The following is a 19,640-nucleotide window of genomic DNA, read 5'->3' on the forward strand; positions in this document are numbered from 1 at the left end:
TAAAACATCACTAACATTTATATACAATTTGATCTGCATTAAAAAAAAAAAAAAAAGATAATCAAGAGACCGATAGATACATATTTTTGGTTTAAATGAAATGGACTATCGGTTCTTCGCATTTTCATACAGTGCTTGCTAATTGCTGAAGGAATCTGCTTCAGTTCTTGGGTATTATTTGTTGTAGGATTTCAACTGTGTATAGAAATTGAACATTTTGTGAAATTAGACATTCTTCCTCTGGGGATGGTACATAATATTCATTGTCTTGCTAGAACACAAAACTACCTGAGATGTTAAGAAGGCACACTGAAAAAAAACAACCCAATAACTGTATATACAGTGCTGAATTCCTTTATTTGTTTATACAACTTTGACATTTGTTCGTACCTTATTACATTTTTATGGTGCACAATTACTTCATTACAGCTACCAGGAACTACACCAGTTTAGATCTTGACTTAAGCACATTAGTCCTTATTTATGGGTTATTATTTGAAGGTACACACGAGTTAGTTGGGAAAATGAGTCTGTCAGAAGCAAATACGTTTCTACCAGCTCCAGTTTGTTCTGCATTCTGTTAACCACACGAAGAGTTACAGCAATATTATCATTTTATACATTCAGCCTCCAAATAAGAGTGTTTGCAATCTCCATCATGTAAAACAGTACCTTTAAAAGATGAGCATGTATAAACCAATTGTCAAGGCAAATAACATTGTATTAATTAACCAATGCCTGCTGTAATAATAAAAAAAAAAACACAGCTTAATTTTTACTTTTCATTCCTAAAATTGGGAAGCACAGTCCGATCATCAACATCAGTCATACCATTTGCTTGTAGTGAACAGCTGTAGTGTTATGAGTCTAATATCACACATTCACCATATGTCATAAAAACCTTTAAAATATAAATTACTTGAACACCTTACAGACTAAGTGTTTGATGTAACATACAGCAGCATGTATTATTTATTGGTGTCAACATAATATATGCAAAGTAAAATGCAGTTTTAAAAATAAAAAATAAACACAAAAACCACATTTTACATGTACATACTGTGCGATCCCAGTCATGAAAGGGTTAATAAGGTGTTTTGGATATGCAGTAGGGGTTATCATTCTCTTTGGCAGTTTCTGAATGCCTCTCGCATCAAGGTTTTCAACAGACCTGTAGACACAAATAAACCTTGTACTTATGGTGCTAGCAAACACACCCATTGGAAGATGAAAGCATACACTTTTCTGGGGCTAGAATGTGTTCACTATTAACTACTCAAATAAGCAGCAACACATTTGAAACCCAAGCAAACACTAATTGTAGTGGTAACTGTGGAGCACAATTAAAATCTCTTTATCTAGTGGAACTGCTCTCTTGCAAAGTCCTGATATGATTCCAATAATGATATATAATAAATATTTGTGTCACTGGACATGTTTAAAACACACAAAAAATAAGCTGTACAGAAAACATGCAAACACATACAACTTAAAGGACATATGAAGACATAAAAATACAAAGCAAATATCCCATACAAATAGCCTTGCGATATGTTTCAAAGGCAAACTGACATTTAAACATTTTTGTGGTCCTGATTATGCCCGAAAACAACTTCTAACCCAAGGTTTGTGTCTCACAAACCTCCTTCTCTTTAATTTCTGAAAGGAAAAAAAAAATACTGTTGCTGGTAGCGCAGTGCCCAGAGGACTGCACTTATTAGCTGTTTATTTAACAGATATAACAACATTTGAGAATTACCCTTTAACAGAAACACATAACTATCTCAACGACGCAACCACAAACACTGTATCAGCTGCCAACTGTTGTACTTGACGTGCTGTTATCAGGTAAGGCTTTATAAAGACATTTACGGAGTATAAATAAACCAATACTTTTATAAAAATATGAACATGAATAAAATCAAAGCATTTAGGTAGAGAAGACTGTAATTTAGTTTCTAGTATAGTCAGTATTTTCCAGTTCTGTGGATTGTATCAGAACACCATCAATCCATTCAGTCAGTAGTTCCGAACGCAATATTTCATTATAAAAATGTAGAGTTCCGTTGTGACAATACACAGTAGGGACAACTTACAATGTGCCTGTGCTGGTCCCAGTGGCCTTGATATGTACCTCTAAGGGGATTGAGCAATAAAAATATGCATGGATCAGAACCTTTTTTTGACGTTCAGTAGCCAATTTTACTTTACAATGTTTTGAGCACATTTTTTTTTTGTAATCAGTTTTCTTATTGTAGTCCCTGGAGCTCAAGTGCCGACAGTGAGCAAATATCTGAATATCAGTGAGGCAACCAGGTTGCCCCTACAACCAGTCCCTAGAAAAATGTACAAAGCCTTGTCTTGATAGTGCAAACGCAGCTGACAATTAAGGTGTATCGTATAAATACAGTATGTTCCAGGAGTGCTTCACTGCTAATTACCGTGCACATGTGAATCGAACAAGGCTTTCCAGTGTGAAACTGTCTGCATCAGCTTGGGAGCAATCCATGGTACCAATGCTACTGAAATACATTCTATAAAAAAAAACACCTTGCCAATATTACAGGCATTCATGCAGTGTACAGTGACCCTGGAAAGCAAGATCATGAGAGTGGCTGGGCTGCTTTCTAAGCTGGCAGTGATAACTACTTTATCAGCTTTTGTCATTGTATCTGCAAAAAAAGGTCATAAGCAATGTCAAGTTTTATTATTATTATTATTATTATTATTATTATTATTATTTATTTATTTCCCACATAAATCCTTCTTTAATTGGCACACAAATTATACCAGCAAAAAACTATCTATAAAAAAAAGAAAGCTTGGGGGCAATTGGTCAGAGCAGCATTCACTGTGCAATTGAAACAATGCAGGCAGCATGATATCAGTTATGCTATACAGTCAGGGTTATGCTTATATTCTCTTAAAAAAATGTCTTCTGTTACACACGACCTACTAACAATATCCTTAAATCAAACATGCTAGAAGTGGATAAGATCCGGTGTAACAGAACTCATGTCAATAATACTGAAACAAATAACTTAAATCTGTCCATACATTTTTAAAGACCTCCATTAAAAAAAAAGTAACCTTTATCTTATACATGAGACATCCAGTGTGCTTTTGTGCTTAAATGAGGCTTACTGTACATGGTAAAGGCACCAAAGAAGTATCACCTGGTCCTTTCAACACTGGATATGGTTGTGAATAGTTCAGCATTAGATTACTGGTATAAGGCAAACTGATTGAATGATTTTAGCAACAGCATTGTATTACAGTGTAGACTGTGCATTGTAACCCTATGCATTTACCCTTAACGTTAAGGAGTGTGCAGTCGTACTAGAAATCTCAGCACATTATAATAAATAGTATTGGACAATCAATATTATTTCTTTGAGCCTTTACCATGGAGAAAAACTTTTTGAAGTGTTACAGTGACACTCACATAAAATCAAGCTAATGTTTTAATTGTAAACAATATTGATATTCAAGAGAACTATGTCTTAATACTCTACATTGCAGTGCTAAATTAGTACATTGTTCTAGCTATGCAAGTTATACAAGACACAGTAGCTATCTAGGCGTTCTAAGTAAACCCACAATACTAACAAATAAGTATCTATATTAAATAGTAGGCTAGGACCATCTGTATTTCTACATATCTTAATGACATAAATAAGAAAGCTATTTGACAATGTATTCTATATATTACCAGTTTACTTTTCCAGTTGATACATTGTTTAAAGCATAACCAGTTCCAGTTCCAGTTCCTGTTCTCCTCCTCCTCCTCCTCTTCTCTTTTACAATTATTTTTGGGTGGGAAATGGGAGACAGCCCCTCAACCAAATCAATAGATTATATTTAAGTCTGCCTTAACATGTAAGAGAAATTTACAATGTTGTTAAATGTTTTACGATTTGAGCATGACTTTTCTACATGTTCACGACTCAAATCTGCGCATACTATACTCTGTAACCCACATGCTTTAGTTGTCAGGTCTTGACCTGAAACAGAATAAGTGGCTTTCTTGAGATCTATGTTGCAGGCAGTGTCTACAATGCCCGATCCAGTCAGGCAAAGTCATATTTCTAACATTTCCAATTTCCAACAATGTGTAACTCTTTCCATGTGAAATTATTGTAAAGAAAACACAGGCTGATAAAAAAAAAGAAAAACAAGTCACCAAAAATGAAGAGGTGTTGGAAGAAATGCAAGACATACATTTGCTATTGTAAGAGAAGCTAACTGTACATGTCAGCTTGCGATAGAGATGGGAGGCCACACTTCTCCCTAACTATGCTTTCTCCACTGCTTTCATTTAAAATAACTAATAGACTGTACAGTTTAGTATCCTTGTTGTTTTCAAGTTTGGTAACATTCACCCAAACTGTTTAATTTGTAACTGACTTCCTGCTTAACATCCATGCATCACTTGGCGTGAGTGTTCAAATGACCATTGTAAAAACAAAAGCATAACCATAAAAGTATTTTTCCAGATACAGTACATTACAATTTGTGCAGCCAGTCTCAGAAATGATGCCAAATACTCATTAAGGTGACATATCTGGCATATCTAATAAAACTTGTTACATGCATTAGATTGGACTGGGCTTATTTTGTTATTCCTCTCAATTATCAATTTTGAAGTGCATGATTTCACAGCTTTGCCTGCTGCTAATACTGAACTCTACGTGACTGGATGTAGGGCTGTTTCTGCAACATATACATAAACTGGCTGTCAACCAAAGCATGAGTTTAGCAGTCACTTCCTTTAGACACGAGTGAGGAATAACAGGTTGAGGCTGCTGGGGATCTGAATGGTTTCCAGTGCAAGGGAAGAGGGGTTGAATGGGAATGTAACTGGGTAGATGTTTTTGGTGTCCATTAGTAACTGGGGCGATTCTTTCCGGTCTCGTAAACGTATCTGCCGAAGAAGAGAGAGAAATAATGATTTACTTTTCTAATCTGTGTTCCTGTCCACAATGGAATGTCTCAATTATCCTATTCCTAGTTTTAAATATACCCTTTTTTTCTCTGAAAATGTATAACCTGGTGGCTAAATGTTACAACTGCATGACTTTTTTCTTACAGTCTAATTTCTGAACCTTGCCTTGGCTATGTTCCCAGGTTTGAGCATTATTCATTGGAAAATCAAAGCATTATAAAAGCATGGAAATGGAATTAAAAAAGGAATATACAATTGAAAAAGCAGGTGAATTGATGAACTCTACAGAATTCAAAATGATCTTACCTGTATGGTACGTATAAACGCTACAGAAACCCTTTCTTCAAACTCATTTACTGGAGTGTACAGATTCAGCACTTTTACAATCTGTTGGAGAAAAGCCAGTTACATAAATGAGAAAACACAAATCATGCAACTAATATACAGTACTTCCCGGGAAGGATATAAATATCACAGTATAGGTATTGGCAGCTGAAAAATGTATGCCTGCATAACACTTGCAGCATACAAAATATAATTTTTTAAAGCAATTTTTAAAGAAGCATAAACAAAAATTTAAAAACACATTTTCTAGAACTAAACAATTAGTTTAAAATTCCTTTCATTTATTTGAAACAGTAAATAAAATGTATTTACATTTTCCAAATGTCATGGCAACTATTTCTAAACTGAACTTCTGGCTTCTACTAAAACTAGTTTAAAAAGGTGTACCTGTGCAGTTGAAAGAGCATTGCACATGGAGCAGATCGCCTCCGCATCCTCATCGGTCTTCTTCTTCACCTGCAACAGCTGAGCTGCCTGGATCAAAGGCTCCAATGTCTCCTTAGCACCACTTGTCATTAGATTCTTGTCCCTTAGCCATTCCTCAAGCTGGCTCACATTGTACCTGAAAAGGAAAGCAATGGAAGTCCTTTATACAGTGTTCTTCCTACTGTTTGAAGCCAAACGGTTTATCATCTAGCCTTGGAAATTACCCAGACTAGAAACATGATTGAGGAGCCACAGGTTAGAGCCTGCATACTTCCCTATCAAAAACACCACAGTGTACTGTTTAGAATCGTATACCGGTACCCCAAGTACACTGTGCACTTTGTATATACTGCAACACTGCTTGAGAATGTATGTCTTGCTTCAACTGTTTTGGAACAAGCCTTATGGAATAAATGCCTAAATGCAGGTCCACCAGAAATAAAAAAAACAGTTCAAACTAATGAAAGCCTACAGAAACCAAAATACCCCAATGTGAAACCCACAGCAGCTATTGTATGCTCTGCTCTGGCAGTAAAATGACAGTGAAAAGTCAGACTGGAACCCACCTAATCTGCATTCCTTTGCTCCAGGAGCACATGTCCTTGCGTAGCAGTAGGTTGTTGAGGGTGACGGCCCCGATGATGTAGAACATCTGCTTGACGACCTGCTTGATGAGCTCCGGGTCCGTGCCGTGCTGGCACATGGTGGAGTGGAAGGAGTTCAGCTGACGCAGGATGGAGTCCAGCGTGTAGGTGCCTTCATCCGCAATACTGGAGGTCCTCTTACGCAAGCCAGTGGGCTTCACTCCCGACACACCCTGGATCGTCTCATGTTCCAACATTCCCGAAACTGCAAACATACACAGAGATGACACACAATTCGTTTGGGTACACAGACACTGTATCTCATTGTAGCCCTCACTTTTAATCCATTAAAATGCATGCCTGGCTCATCAACGACACAAGTAGATTTCATCCAAAAGAACTTAAACAAGTATTAATTTAAAAACACTGAAGAAGAAGTGTCTTAAAGCACAGACTATAATTTATGAGAAGTTCAGCTATTAAAAAGTACATTTGATAATCAATCAGTTGAACCAAAAAAGACTTTGAAGAAAGTGCATGAATTATGCAAAGTAGAATGTAATTTGGTTATACCCACGGAGACCTTAATCACCATCATCATTAATATGCTGGGAGTGTTTCGACCAATCATATTGCAGCGTTTCTGTGCTTTACCCAGAGCACGCAAAACAGTAATGTTATCAAACAATAAAGCATTCAAAAGACATTCCCTTCTCAAGACAAAGAAAAGGAAAATGTTCATGTGATCACACGCTGTTGAATTCTTAATGACAGGTGTATATGTTATTAAGTCTCACCTATCATTGGCTGAAGGATGTTCTCCATGACCTTCACGAGTTGCTGGTAAATCTGGATGGCCAAGTCGCTCAGGACCTGCCTGTACTCTGCCAGGTCGAAGTTAGAGAGGCAGTGTTCATTCTGTCGGGGGGTGTTGTGCTTCATAAAGGACTGTGGTAATCAGAAAACAGGTGTCAATTACAGTAGAATACAGTTAAACCACAGAGCAACTTCCACAAAATGTACGGAATGGGTTTACCTCTTCTCCGCTGTATTGCTTCAAACAGTGCAGGAACCGGCAGGTGTTAGACAGCCAGAACGAGACTGTTTCATAGTCATCGCCTCTTTTCTAGATAAAATACAAGAATGAACAAATAAGCAGCTTGAACACCTTCAGCACTAAGTAAATCACAAAGAAAACAACACATAGTTTCAGTTTCTTACATGGATAAAGTTCAATATAAAATATCAAAAGGGCACACCCAAGACCTGAACCTCTTTACAGGTCTGCAGTGTTGAAAGCTCCAATTCTATAGATCACTACACCATGCCATTTCAATACCACACTGTTATGTATGGTCCCCATTATAAAAACATATAGGTACAGTATGGGGTCTTGATTCATACTCCAATTTAAATTGCTTTTACCAAAATATTCGGTCATTTACACTTTCCAGTTTACACAAACCTTATTTAAGAATTATTGTACCTAGACTTGACTTGGTAATATCAATAAAACCACATACCTTTAAGATCTTCTTGATGCCATTAATAGTTGAGGTTAACAAAGTGCGCACTTTCTGGTCATCGTTCACATAATCTGCATGCCTGAGACACATGAAGAGGATGTAGGCCGGTAAGCCAGGAATCAGGTTTACAGCCACACCCCGTGGTTTTAGCTCTGAAAATAAATAAATAAGAAAAGACAAATACTGACAACAAGCTTAATGTCAAATATGATTTGCTCTGCTTTCTAATGTCTGCCACTTTCCGACTAAATTAACTTTAAGTCGTCACAATTTAGCAGTGAGAGTTGTGACTTTTGAAAAACTTTTTTTTTTTAATATTGAAATGTCAGACTTAGGCCAACTAGCAACCGGAATTATCCTAACTCAAGTTAGAAATAATGCTGACATTTTTAGTGGTAGTTTTACAGTAGTTAAGCTTTTGACTGTGAGGCAGACATTTGGAGATGAGGCATTTAAGAAACGGAGAAACCAATGCCCACAACAATTCGTGACTATGTCAGTAAAGACCAGAGCTTTGACTGGTCTGGTCATCTGTATTAAACGCCAAATGTACTGTTTGCTTATCGAATGCCTGTCTTCACTTGCCTAGGATGAGGTTTTTCACCAGTTTGGATTCATCCTCCTTCTTGTACTCCAGCATTCCCTGGAAATCCTTCTCCTTTCTGGGAATGTTGACTGGATGGATCGGCTCGTCGATGATCTGGCCTGGAGACACGTTCTCTATCTGACTGCTTACTGTGGAGAAAACAGATGACAACATAACACTGAGATGCAAAACGCTAAGACTAGTCACTGTAGAACATGGGATGCTCTTTAAATACTGTATTTAGTACATTACTCACCTCCCACAACAACCAGTATATCTAAAATATCTTTAAAAAGGCACATCTTTCCAGCTTTTAGTTCAGGACCCAATTCAAGCATGTACGTACCTTCTAGCTCCCCAATCTTCTTTGCAAATACTTTCAGCTGCTTCTTTAGTTTGCGAACAGTCTTGTCCTGTTTTTCCAGCTGTTCCATGAGATCCTATAAGTAAGAAGGCAATATATTATTCTCATTTAAGAAACTGTATCCAGGGCAGACTTACTGGGGATTTTCAGCTGGGATCGGCGACAGCACAACAGGAGGGGCATTAGTAAATCTATCATAGCATAAAGATGCCATTTTAGAAGGGGTGGAGGTCGGTGGTTGCCATCTTGTTAAAAGTTTAAGAGCTTGATTCAGAACAGCTTTCAGCACTCTAAAAATGGATGATGGAAACAAAGTGTGTCAAAAACGGGTATCATAATATAAATAAGGTTTTCTAAAATAAATATGTAGTGTTATGTTATAAAACTAGAGAGCCAGTCCCTGTTAAAAAAAAATTTAAAAGACTGACTAAACAGCATAGAGGTTCAATACTTGGTTTGAGAAGTTGCAAAAAGGAAGACTTGCTTGTTTATCAAAATAAAATGCCAACTCCATACTGTAAAATTCCAAAATACTTATAAGACATAATAGAAAGCCGACTGTGCTTCCATCACCCTGTGACAGTGTATTAGTAAAGCTCCGGGTGCTGAAACAACACGAGACGTGAACAGACAGGACATCGTCGCTGTGGGGTGAAAAAACAAACAGAATCACAGTGTCTTTAGTTTCAGGGAGATTCTTCCAAGGAGTGCAGGCAGGCCACTCTCCGGTTAGTGCATCCAGGTCAGGAAGAGAAGAGAAGAGGGAACGACAGGGAGGACACAGAGTCCAGTCAGATCTACATACAATGATCCGTTTGTAAAGCGAAATCCGGTAGAACTGATACTTCGCGGGGTCATCTGCATATAATTCCTCAAAGTACTGCAAAATAGGGGGAGATGTCTGCTGTTGTATGTTCTACTAGGCACTGGGGCAGGTCTTGTTGCCAGGTTGTTGATTGTTTATTCTTTATCACCACCATCCAGGATAACTTCTAAATTGTACATTGTTTTTTTTGTGTGTGTGTGTGTTGTTTTTTTGTAATTGACCTTCCCCATAGGCTGCCCCCATGGAGTATTGCCTTGGTTAATTTATAATTAATTATTTTATTGATAAACTTTTAAATCATAAAATAAAATAAGCAGGCAACAAAACCACTCTCTAAATCAACAAACACATTTTGTAGCAAAAAGACAACAGCACATGCCTATTCATTTGATCTAAACAGCGTCAAACCAAAAACTATTCCAACTACTGTCATTGATTAGATTAAAAATGTGCTTTGTGCAGGAGAGTGTACGGTTATATAATGCAAACACAACAGTCCCTGTGTTTCTCTGTAACGCCAGGGAGGGACGTATTTTAATGCTTTAAATGATTTCTGTATTTAGATACAGTAGATCAATTGAATAATCTTGTGCTAAAATAAGGTGTAGTAGTTTGACCAATACTCAAATAATAGATTTGATCAAATATCTATTTTTAAGTTTAAAACAAAATCTGTACTGTCGGAAAAATAAAAGAAGAAATTAGTTTATAGAATTGATTTTTATTCAATGAAAATCAAGAAATAGCATCTGCCACTGGACAGACTGTTTTCTTTTTGCATTTTATTAATAAATTTAAAAAGACTATGAATATACATACATACAGCTATGGCCAAAAGTTTTGCATCATCTCGATTTTTGGGATTGAAACACAAATATAAAATGATATGATCATAATTTAGATATTTTGTTTAACATCATGTAATCAAATAAAACTACAACATGATATTGCCATAAGTAGTAGTACAGTATTTCATGTTAGATTTCGAAATGTAACTCAATATGTTAACGTAACATTATTCAGCCAGTTTCATTCGACTTTATGAAGCAAAATGTGTTAATCCTATAGGGTGATGCAAAACTTTTGGCCACCGCTGTGTATATTCCTACTATCGCACTGGTATATTTCTATTGTAGTGTTGCAGTCTCCCTCATGCGGGATGTCGCAGCAGTGCCAGTGCCCATGGAAGGGCTGCTCTACCTACCAGGTTCTCGTTGGTAAGCCTGGTGATCTCGTGCTGCAGGCTGGCCTCGATGCGAGCCTCGGGGGGCAGCTGGAGGTTCTGAGCCAGGAGCTGCTGCTGCCGGTTGTTGTCCTCCTTGACGCTCTGCAGCTCCTCGCGCAGCACCTCCGTCTCGTTCTCGTGGCTCTTCCTCAGAGTCTGGAGCTGGGACTCCAGGAGCCTGCACAGCAGCAGGGGCAGAGAAAGAGACAGACACACACATTGAGCGCAGCGTTCACAGCAAGCCTCCCGGGGGCGCTCATCCACCAACAGCTGTGCAGCAAAGCCGGCAGCGCGTTTTAAAGCTAGCAATAAAAGAAAGCACAACTCTGAACCCTCCTTTGTGTGTTTGTCTAAATTAGTTATCACTACCCCCCCCCCCCCCCCCCCCCCACACACACACCTTTATCTACGACTTGTCACTTAGGCATGACAGGCCATCTCTCAAGCTGAGTGACAGCCTAAAATCACCCAGTAATTATGATTCTTGATGACTGTTTAAAAAGGCCACTGTTGGCGTTTTTGATGCTGTAGCAGGTTCAAAGAAGAAAAAACCCCACTGGTAAACGTGGCAGAATTCACAACGAGAACCCATGCTACTGTCTATTAGAGTGCAGATGCTGTTAAGAATCCTTTTGAGCACCCTCCCTTTGTAATTTTATGGATAAACAACAATATACACTATTAACATGATACCAGATAGCTTGCATGTGCCATTCCTACGCTTTGCTGATAGGAATTCCTTTTCTTTAGCATACAATGAGAAGTAATAATCTGCTTTCTAGTTGAAAACACAATTGAGGGTTTAGAGGAATAAGGCTGAAACACCACTATAAACTTTTTATTAAAGCAAGTGAAGGTAAATTGGAATATTTACCTTTACAAATGAAGGCATTTGCTCTGTTTTCACCACACAAAACAATTCTACTGCACTCATCTACAGACTATAAACTATATACCTGTATGTATTATTTGAAATTTATTACGTATTTTTTTTTTTTTTTTATCCTGTTAAAACTTTAACCTAAATAGGTTTCAATAAACCTGAGTTGATTGACTGTGATTGATTGACTACATGCATATAAAATAGGTTCTGGTACAAATGGGGATTTTTTAAAAGAAATTTTAGTGTATATTATTTAGTACAACACCTTAAAACCTCTGGATATTTCTGAATTGGAAATATACGGTTACATGACAAGAACAAGTAAAGCAACTCTCTAGTCTTCCAAAAAATGTCCACAAGAAAATGGGAGGTGATATTGTAGAAACTTCAGTTATACTTAACAGAAGTTTAGATCGACAAATGTGTTACTGAAGATAATGTGGTGCGATGCTTGAAATTGTGGATTGATATTGTGAGAGAACGTTTCTAATGTGGAACTACAATGAAACAAAAAAAAAAAATACATCCAGTACAGAAGGTGGTTCTATGCTGCAGGCGAGCGAGGTCCTGTACCCTCACCCTGAGTTCAGCTGAAGCCTCTCTGGGGCAGCGCAAGGTCATGCTGAAACAGTGCGAGGTTAGTAAGAGACACACAGCAGACAGGGGGAAAAGCCCCATGCTTTAGAAATTAGGTTAACCTGTTGGTTTCCTTTAACCCTTCATAAACCAGCCAAAGCTCTCCGTCCTCATTCAGCGCATGGTAGTCTTGAGGGGGTGATCTTCCAAGCAAACGAAAAAACAAACAAAAAACAAAGCAAAATAAAAACACAGGGACACATGAAGGAGGTGAGGTGGTAGGGAGATGAGAAGGACAGGGATGACACATGATTGCAGAAGGGGAAGCTTCTCTGTATTAAACCTGACTTGTATCAAAACCGTCCACTAAGAAGAACAAGTAGCTTTCTTCAAAGATGCTTTATTGTATCCAGTTAATATGCTCACTGCTCCGTGATGTTTGCAACTGAATTTAGAACTGCAAATAAAAATTGATGACAAAAATAAGGAAAAGTAAAAGGAACAGTAAGGTGATCGACAGAGTAGTGTTGGTTTTTTTTATTGCTGATGCTAAAACACTTACAGTACAATGAATACGTGTGTTAGGTTGACATACCTTCATTCATGGTCACTCCTGCTTTATATAAAGTGTTACCATTAAGCCCCCCCCCCCCCCAAATACTTGTAATTGGTCAGTATAACTTTTAAACACAGCGGTGTACAACTTATGCAGTACCTAAACCTCATATTACTACATGACATACAGTATTGCATAACCTGCCACTATAGCAAGTTATTCAGTCCCTTACGTTTTGTCTGTATGTAGCAGCCATCACTGAGAAAGCTTTGATAGGTGGTTTAGTGTCACGTGGTAAAATTGAGGCCATCATGAATACTCTTGCTATGTAAAGGGCTGTTGAAAGTGACTGCTTGACACAGTCCTCTTGGTGTATTCTGTTATCATGCTCCTTCACTCACACTGATGTAGTTCAGATACTCAGACCTTCCAAACAATGTCAAACCATGCTGCCATGCAATAGGGTAGATGCCTTTTCAACACGGTACCCTCCCTGAATTAATTATCTTGCAAAACAGTGGCACAAAAGCACAGGTTAAATGTACACAGGTCCTTATTCTTAACTTGTTTTCAGGGGACTCCGGATCGATTATTAGCAGGTTACAGCATCTGTGTCTCCGTTATTATTTGTAATTTGTTACAATACAGTATACCCTTGTCTACAGGTAGATCTATTGTTTTTTCCCCCTTCAGAATCCCATTTGTTCTTACACCACACAAGGGGGGTTAGAGTCTAGTACATTGGCAAGGTTTAAAACATCCGAGCAGCCATTCTTAAAGTGCAGCCTCATTTACATTTCACTCAAGTCATGCATGTATAAATGAATGGCCTACTCCTCAAAACAAGCCTGTGGGGAAAACAAAGGCGAGAATGCACTTGTTTCTTTCCCTCCTTTAAGAATGTCATGTTCATGCACGATGCACTGACACTGGTTTTTCTCAATGTGTTACCTTATCCTACTCATGAGATCACTGACTGCAACAGGCTTAGAGGTGAACTTTGGTGATCTGGACGAAACAAAGAATAAGATACACAATATGTTTAATGGAACCCCCACATACTACTACACTGGAAGTCCCCACTTCCCAGAAGCCTGTGATGTTCCAGGTGTGAGCATATTGATTACAGTATCTTATGGTATCACAAAGCACCTGTAAAGAAACATTAGAAAGACATGCTAACCTCATACTATTTGGACATTAGGGAATTCAAATATTGTAAGGCCTCTAAAACATGAATGGATTAAGCTTTGCAAGTCGATGATCCTTCCTCAGCAGTTTCATTTTGGTGCAGAGATTTCCTTAAAGTGGCCATAATGACTCTAGCATGGCATTCTTTCTGATCCAGTGTAACTGGTTGTAAGGGGTGTGGCTATGTTTGGAAGCCCTGCCGCTTTAAACCAGCAAATCACAAAAGACACCAGGAAGATCATAATCCTCTTTCAGATGAGTTTAGCACAAAAGTAGCTGAGGAGGCTACTGGTTTGTCAAATTGTAAATGAAAATCATTTTAAATTAGGAGAATTTAAATTACATTGGGTGCTAAAAATTGCTATAGTCGCATTACAAAAGGCGATTCACGATTTTTTTTTTCCATGACAATCTAATTAGATTTTACATCCTCTGCTGGGGACTGACTGTTTAGTTAAAGCGCTGTTTATGTACAAACTGTACAAAAATGTAGTTTACAGAATTATTGACTTTTGACTATTGAGATTATTGACATGATTCTTTGGAATGTGGAAATGAGACATGAGACAAATAAGATTGGAGAATTACTGAAGAAATTGCTCATTAAACCTGAAAGGTCTAACGGATACTGCTGGAGTTCACAAATAAACACCTATTAATTCTAGATATGACTTGTGTAGATACGATTTCAAAAGAATCTGAAAGAAGCAAGGAGAGTTAAAAGGTTTGCATGTGACCATCAGATTGTGAGCTCTGTTTTTGAGCTGCAAACACAGCTGCAATTTGCCCCTTTACTAATTTCAAGAATTACAAGCATGAGGGAAGAGATAATTAAATATGGAGGGGTTTAAGTAAACTTTGCATTATTTTATTACTGTTTGTATACTCATCATTTTCATGCTCAGATTAGCTGTCATTGTTTGTGCAGGTGTCTATGTTGTGATACTCTTCTACATAATGTAGTTTATCGTCCCAGAAATATAATCTTAAACAAAGCTCTTTTTTAAATATTAAACCCAAGCACTATAGTCACTTTAGTGCCATGCGATGGTATGTACACACAATGGCTCCAGGAACTTTGATAAATGAATGAATTCTGAAAGAAACAAAAGAGTCACTCAACTAAAATAAGCACCACAATGAAAATGGTTGCTCACGTGTCAAATAAAAACAGACATGAGCATTTCATCGAAGGCCTTGCACGAACAAAAAACAAGCTGAAAGTGTACCTGTTGCTTTCTTTCAAGGCTATGTATGCTTGAGTTATTTCTCCAGCATCCTTCATCTTGCGTACGTCCTCCATGCAGGGCATGGCTTCTGTCATGGTTTGCTATGAGAGGAGACAGGAATGAGCACGCTTTCTTTTTCTAACCACATTACAGGTGAATTCTGGTGTAATAAAGATTGAGAGTACAGAAGGGAAGTGTACAAAGGTTACAATCTTTACTATTCCAAGAGAAACGGCTGCACCAAAGCAATGACAGTTTTGCAGAACTGTTGTAAACATGAGTGGCAGATAAAACAACCAATCAGGAACGTCATAGTGCAGCGGGGGTACAGCAGGAAGAGAGGATGAAAGAATTGGGAATCATGTCATTTAAATGCATATCAGTTATATGCCCATGCTGCAATATTGGAATCTGACAGCACTGTGTAACATAATCAAGAACAAGCTTCACATAAAACAGTCTGGCAAGTCTTAAGGCAATAACACAACTTAATGATCATGCCTGCATTTTTTCTTTAACAGCAGGCAGTTGACAAGACAAATGACAGCGAGGCACAGATACAAATACAATGAAAGGGCTCAGTGTGGCCAAGCAAGAGAAAAGAACGAGAGTGTGATAAAACAAGGAGCTTTTGTTTTCCCGTAAGAGTGGCATACTTATGGTACACAGTTAAGAGACTACAGGACTACTGGTAAAGAAAAGGGACATTAACGGTGCTCACTCATTTTCCTTTTGACATTCACAGGTGTAGCTTGTTAGCTTCATATTTACACTTAAATAAACTGGAAGACTTGTTAGGAGATTTAACAATCATCAGGTCAAGCAAAAGACAGCTGCTACTATGCCCACTGAAAGCAGCTCTGGTTTTTAATTTCCTGTTTCTCAAGCTCGAACAACAGAGACTGGGCTGCACGTGCGTGACGGTTAGCTAGCTCATGCAGAGTGGAGAAAGCACAATTCCAACCAAAGCTTAGAACATCAGCAGGAAAAAACGGATTTACCTTGTTCTCCTGGACGCAAGGAATTGATGGAAGGAAAGAATAAAAACATAAAAGCAACAATTAAAAGGTACTGTCAACTGAGCACATCACCATACAGCACACCAAGGTTAAAAAAAACATAATAATAATAATAATAATAATAATAATTTCCATAGGCCTGATTTTAATGTGAAGCGTCCTATAAACTCCCAACAGCAGAGGAGTGGGTTATTATTATTTGTTGTTAATATTTGTTTATTTAGCAGATGCCTTTATCCAAGGCGACTTACAGAGACTAGGGTGTGTAAACTATGCATCAGCTGCAGAGTCACTTACAATAACGTCTCACCCGAAAGATGGAGCACAAGGAGGTTAAGCGACTTGCTCTGGGTCACACAATGAGTCACTGGGTGAGCTAGGATTTGAACCAGGGACCTCCTGCCCTTTTCTTTAACCGCTGGACCGCACATCCTCCTTCTAAAGGTTCCTATTATCTCATCTTAAACAGTGCTTGGCAACTCTAGTTGTCAACAGCTGTTCCATTATTTAATTAATCCTGTTCAACTTCAAAGTGGACCAGAATTGCCTACCTTTAGTTGAACAGTATTTGAACACTGACACATCGGAAAAGACACAGCACAGTGGATCGTTTTATTTTATTTTTACTTTTGAAAAAGATCTACTGAAAAAAAAAACATATATACTATAGTCAGTATGGTCCCAACCCCTATGATCCATTACGATGATAATGTGACTGCAGCATTTCATTTCCTTGGCATACCTTCTGATGAACGGCTTCCTTCTGGCTGACCAGCTGGGAGCGGAGGATGAGCACCTCCTCCTTGCGGACCTCCAGCTCCTCGTTGGAGGAGTTGAGCTGCTCCATGATGACCTTGTAGGCAGGGGAGCCCGGCGCTGTGACCCCTGGGGGAGACTTCTCAGACAGAGCTTTACGGAGCTCGTTCAAATCATTCTTCAGCTTCTTGTTCTCCGAGTCCAGTTCCTGACGCTGCAGAATGAAGCAGAACGTTCTAACGAACCCCACCGCTAAAAGTCCAGATTCACGCCATCTACATTTCTTAACTCCTTATTATCCTGTTATGTGTGTTGTGTTTCATTCACCAGTGCTGTTTCAGCTTAGAAGGCTTCCTAACTAATTTCCCTTTTCGTCCACGGGGGTGCATCTTTAAAAAATACTTTTAAAAGCGATATTTCAGAAATGACCACTAGGGTGTGCAACTGTAATTCTTGTCTCACTGCAACTCTGACATTTTCATACAGATTTCCCATTTACAGTTTCAGAGGGGACAGAACTCACAGCTGTACACCCTTAGTGACAATGTACCTCACCTTTTCAAATCCTTATATGGTTAAAGAATGTGCTGCAGTCAGGATGCATTTGTGTTGTCTAGACTGGACTACTGTAACTCACTTTTTATAGGTCGACCTCAATCTTTGATCTATAAATCTCTGGCTGGTATTAAAACATCCTGGCGCCGGTCCTCTGAGTTGTTTCTGACTATCACATTATCATGTCTACCTAACTATCCCCCACAGAGAGACTGAAATCCCCACCCCCTTCACCTTGAGAGACTCGTATTCCAGCTCTGCCCCTCTCGCCCTGTTCTGCTCATCTTCCTCCTTCAGTGAAAAGAAAAACAGATGAGGAAAAAGGTGGAAAACAAACCCCTGCACCTTCAAACATGATTAATCCTCATCTCCGGGACAAACACTTTTATAAAACCAGCAGTGGTTTCCTCCAGCATCAATAAAGTTAGATTATTTAACGCCACAGCCATATATCACTACTGACTATCAGTCACCCTCTGCATTATTAAAAAAACAAAAACGGACACAAGTTATTCTTCTGGTTAATGCAGCAATCCTTGTATTTATATTACATGCCTTGGGTGAACACCAACATGCAGGCATTAAACCCCCAAAGGCGCAGGCTCTCATAGGGAGGCGCAGGCTCTCATAGGGGTGCACAGCTGGTATTTTCTGCAGCCTCTGGGGTCATCGCACTCGGCTGTCCATCCTTACCCTGGCCCTGGCCCTGTAAGCCTGCTCCTCTTTCTTGTCCAACTCGTTCTGCAAGGACTGCTTCTCCTGCTCCAGCTCCGTCACCCTCTTCTGCAGCTTCAGGAACAGGGACATGTCCAGAGGAGCCTTGGTAACATCCTGCAAAATCACCCCGAGAAAGAGAGGTTAGAAGCAGGCCACAGGAGGGGAAACGAGATGGGATGTCAGAAAATGGAGGATGGTACCTCATATAAAAACATAAGTATTCCTTACCTCAGCTCCCCGTGCGTTCTCCTCGGGCTCAGCGAATTCAGAGTTGTATGTATACTCAGACTCATTGCTGCTGTGAGTGGAGTCTGTCCTCCTGTGGCCTGGCTTAGGAATGTTCTGTGAAACAGACCAACACATTTGATACTACATACAAAAATAGTCCCACAGCAGTTCACAAAGCACTCAGTCACTGTGTCCTTGAACAAGTACTACAGAGGAGTTAGGAAACAGCTACAGAGCAACAACAGAAATTACACTACCTTACAAATCCAAACCACATTGGCGAGAATCGTAAAAGTATTTTTCGCTAGAATTCTGGGGAGGGCACAACACTGTTTTTCTACAGCTGGGATTTTGAGAAGCAGAATGATTTTCATCACCAGAAAAGAAACAATTGAGACCAAATTATTTTTTACAAGGGGGTCATGACATGACAGCAACACAAAGAGCAGCAATTAGTTCATCAGCAGATAAAAAAATATGCTGCAGTTCTTAATGCAATTCATACGCTACTTAAACTGACGAGAGACAATGAAATGCAATTTCAACACATTTTCTAAACCACGGCACAAACAGTGCCATAAATGTAGATGAATGCAATGATTATAGAGTCAAGGGATGTTATACTGTTAAGACCTGTATATATATTTTTTAAAGCCTCAATTCTCCTTGCTCCTACCCTGAATACATTTTTCATTTTTACACAATTCTAACTAGCTTCTCAGAATTCAGTCTTGACATTATTATTATTATTATTTAGCAGACGCCTTTATCCAAGGCGACTTACAGAGGCTAGGGTGTGTGAACTATGCATTAGCTGCAGAGTCACTTACAACTACGTCTCACCCGAAAGACGGAGCACAAGGAGGTTAAGTGACTTGCTCAGGGTCACACAATGAGTCAGTGGCTGAGGTGGGATTTGAACCGGGGACCTCCTGGTTACAAGCCCTTTTCTTTAACCACTGGACCACACAACCTCCTATGCATTACTTATGCACTGCCACAGCCTTGTACAACCTTTCTGAAAGGTGTTTTTTTTTTTTTCTAACTACGAATAAGAAACAGAGTGGCTATGAATTCACACCTTTGGGACCAGTACAGAATTC

At 38.8% G+C, this 19,640-nt stretch overlaps 1 protein-coding gene across 7 annotated transcripts in view; it reads right to left on the minus strand.

The window, feature by feature from the left end:
* Positions 1–338: 338 nt before the first annotated feature.
* The window catches only part of LOC117429245 (unconventional myosin-Va-like), a 68,339-nt gene continuing 49,037 nt past the window's right edge, over positions 339–19,640 (minus strand). The window contains exons 25-42 of one of the 7 annotated variants that reach the window (XM_058995153.1): positions 18,538–18,651; positions 18,286–18,423; positions 17,827–17,883; positions 17,024–17,251; positions 15,263–15,363; positions 13,794–13,850; positions 12,409–12,489; positions 10,807–11,005; positions 9,582–9,656; positions 8,759–8,852; positions 8,412–8,561; positions 7,824–7,978; positions 7,337–7,426; positions 7,098–7,248; positions 6,283–6,565; positions 5,678–5,852; positions 5,252–5,332; positions 339–4,924 (exon numbers count right to left, since the gene is read on the minus strand). In XM_058995153.1, coding sequence (XP_058851136.1) covers positions 4,772–4,924; positions 5,252–5,332; positions 5,678–5,852; positions 6,283–6,565; positions 7,098–7,248; positions 7,337–7,426; positions 7,824–7,978; positions 8,412–8,561; positions 8,759–8,852; positions 9,582–9,656; positions 10,807–11,005; positions 12,409–12,489; positions 13,794–13,850; positions 15,263–15,363; positions 17,024–17,251; positions 17,827–17,883; positions 18,286–18,423; positions 18,538–18,651 — 2,382 coding nt within the window. In that variant the 3' untranslated portion in view covers positions 339–4,771. The remainder of the gene's footprint in view (positions 4,925–5,251; positions 5,333–5,677; positions 5,853–6,282; positions 6,566–7,097; positions 7,249–7,336; positions 7,427–7,823; positions 7,979–8,411; positions 8,562–8,758; positions 8,853–9,581; positions 9,657–10,806; positions 11,006–12,408; positions 12,490–13,793; positions 13,851–15,262; positions 15,364–17,023; positions 17,252–17,826; positions 17,884–18,285; positions 18,424–18,537; positions 18,652–19,640) is intronic. The other 6 variants (XM_058995154.1, XM_058995156.1, XM_058995155.1 and 3 more) reach the window with 6 other exon arrangements.

Source organism: Acipenser ruthenus, chromosome 21 (assembly GCF_902713425.1).
Source record: "Acipenser ruthenus chromosome 21, fAciRut3.2 maternal haplotype, whole genome shotgun sequence".
In the NCBI taxonomy this organism is placed as follows: Eukaryota; Metazoa; Chordata; class Actinopteri; order Acipenseriformes; family Acipenseridae; genus Acipenser; species Acipenser ruthenus.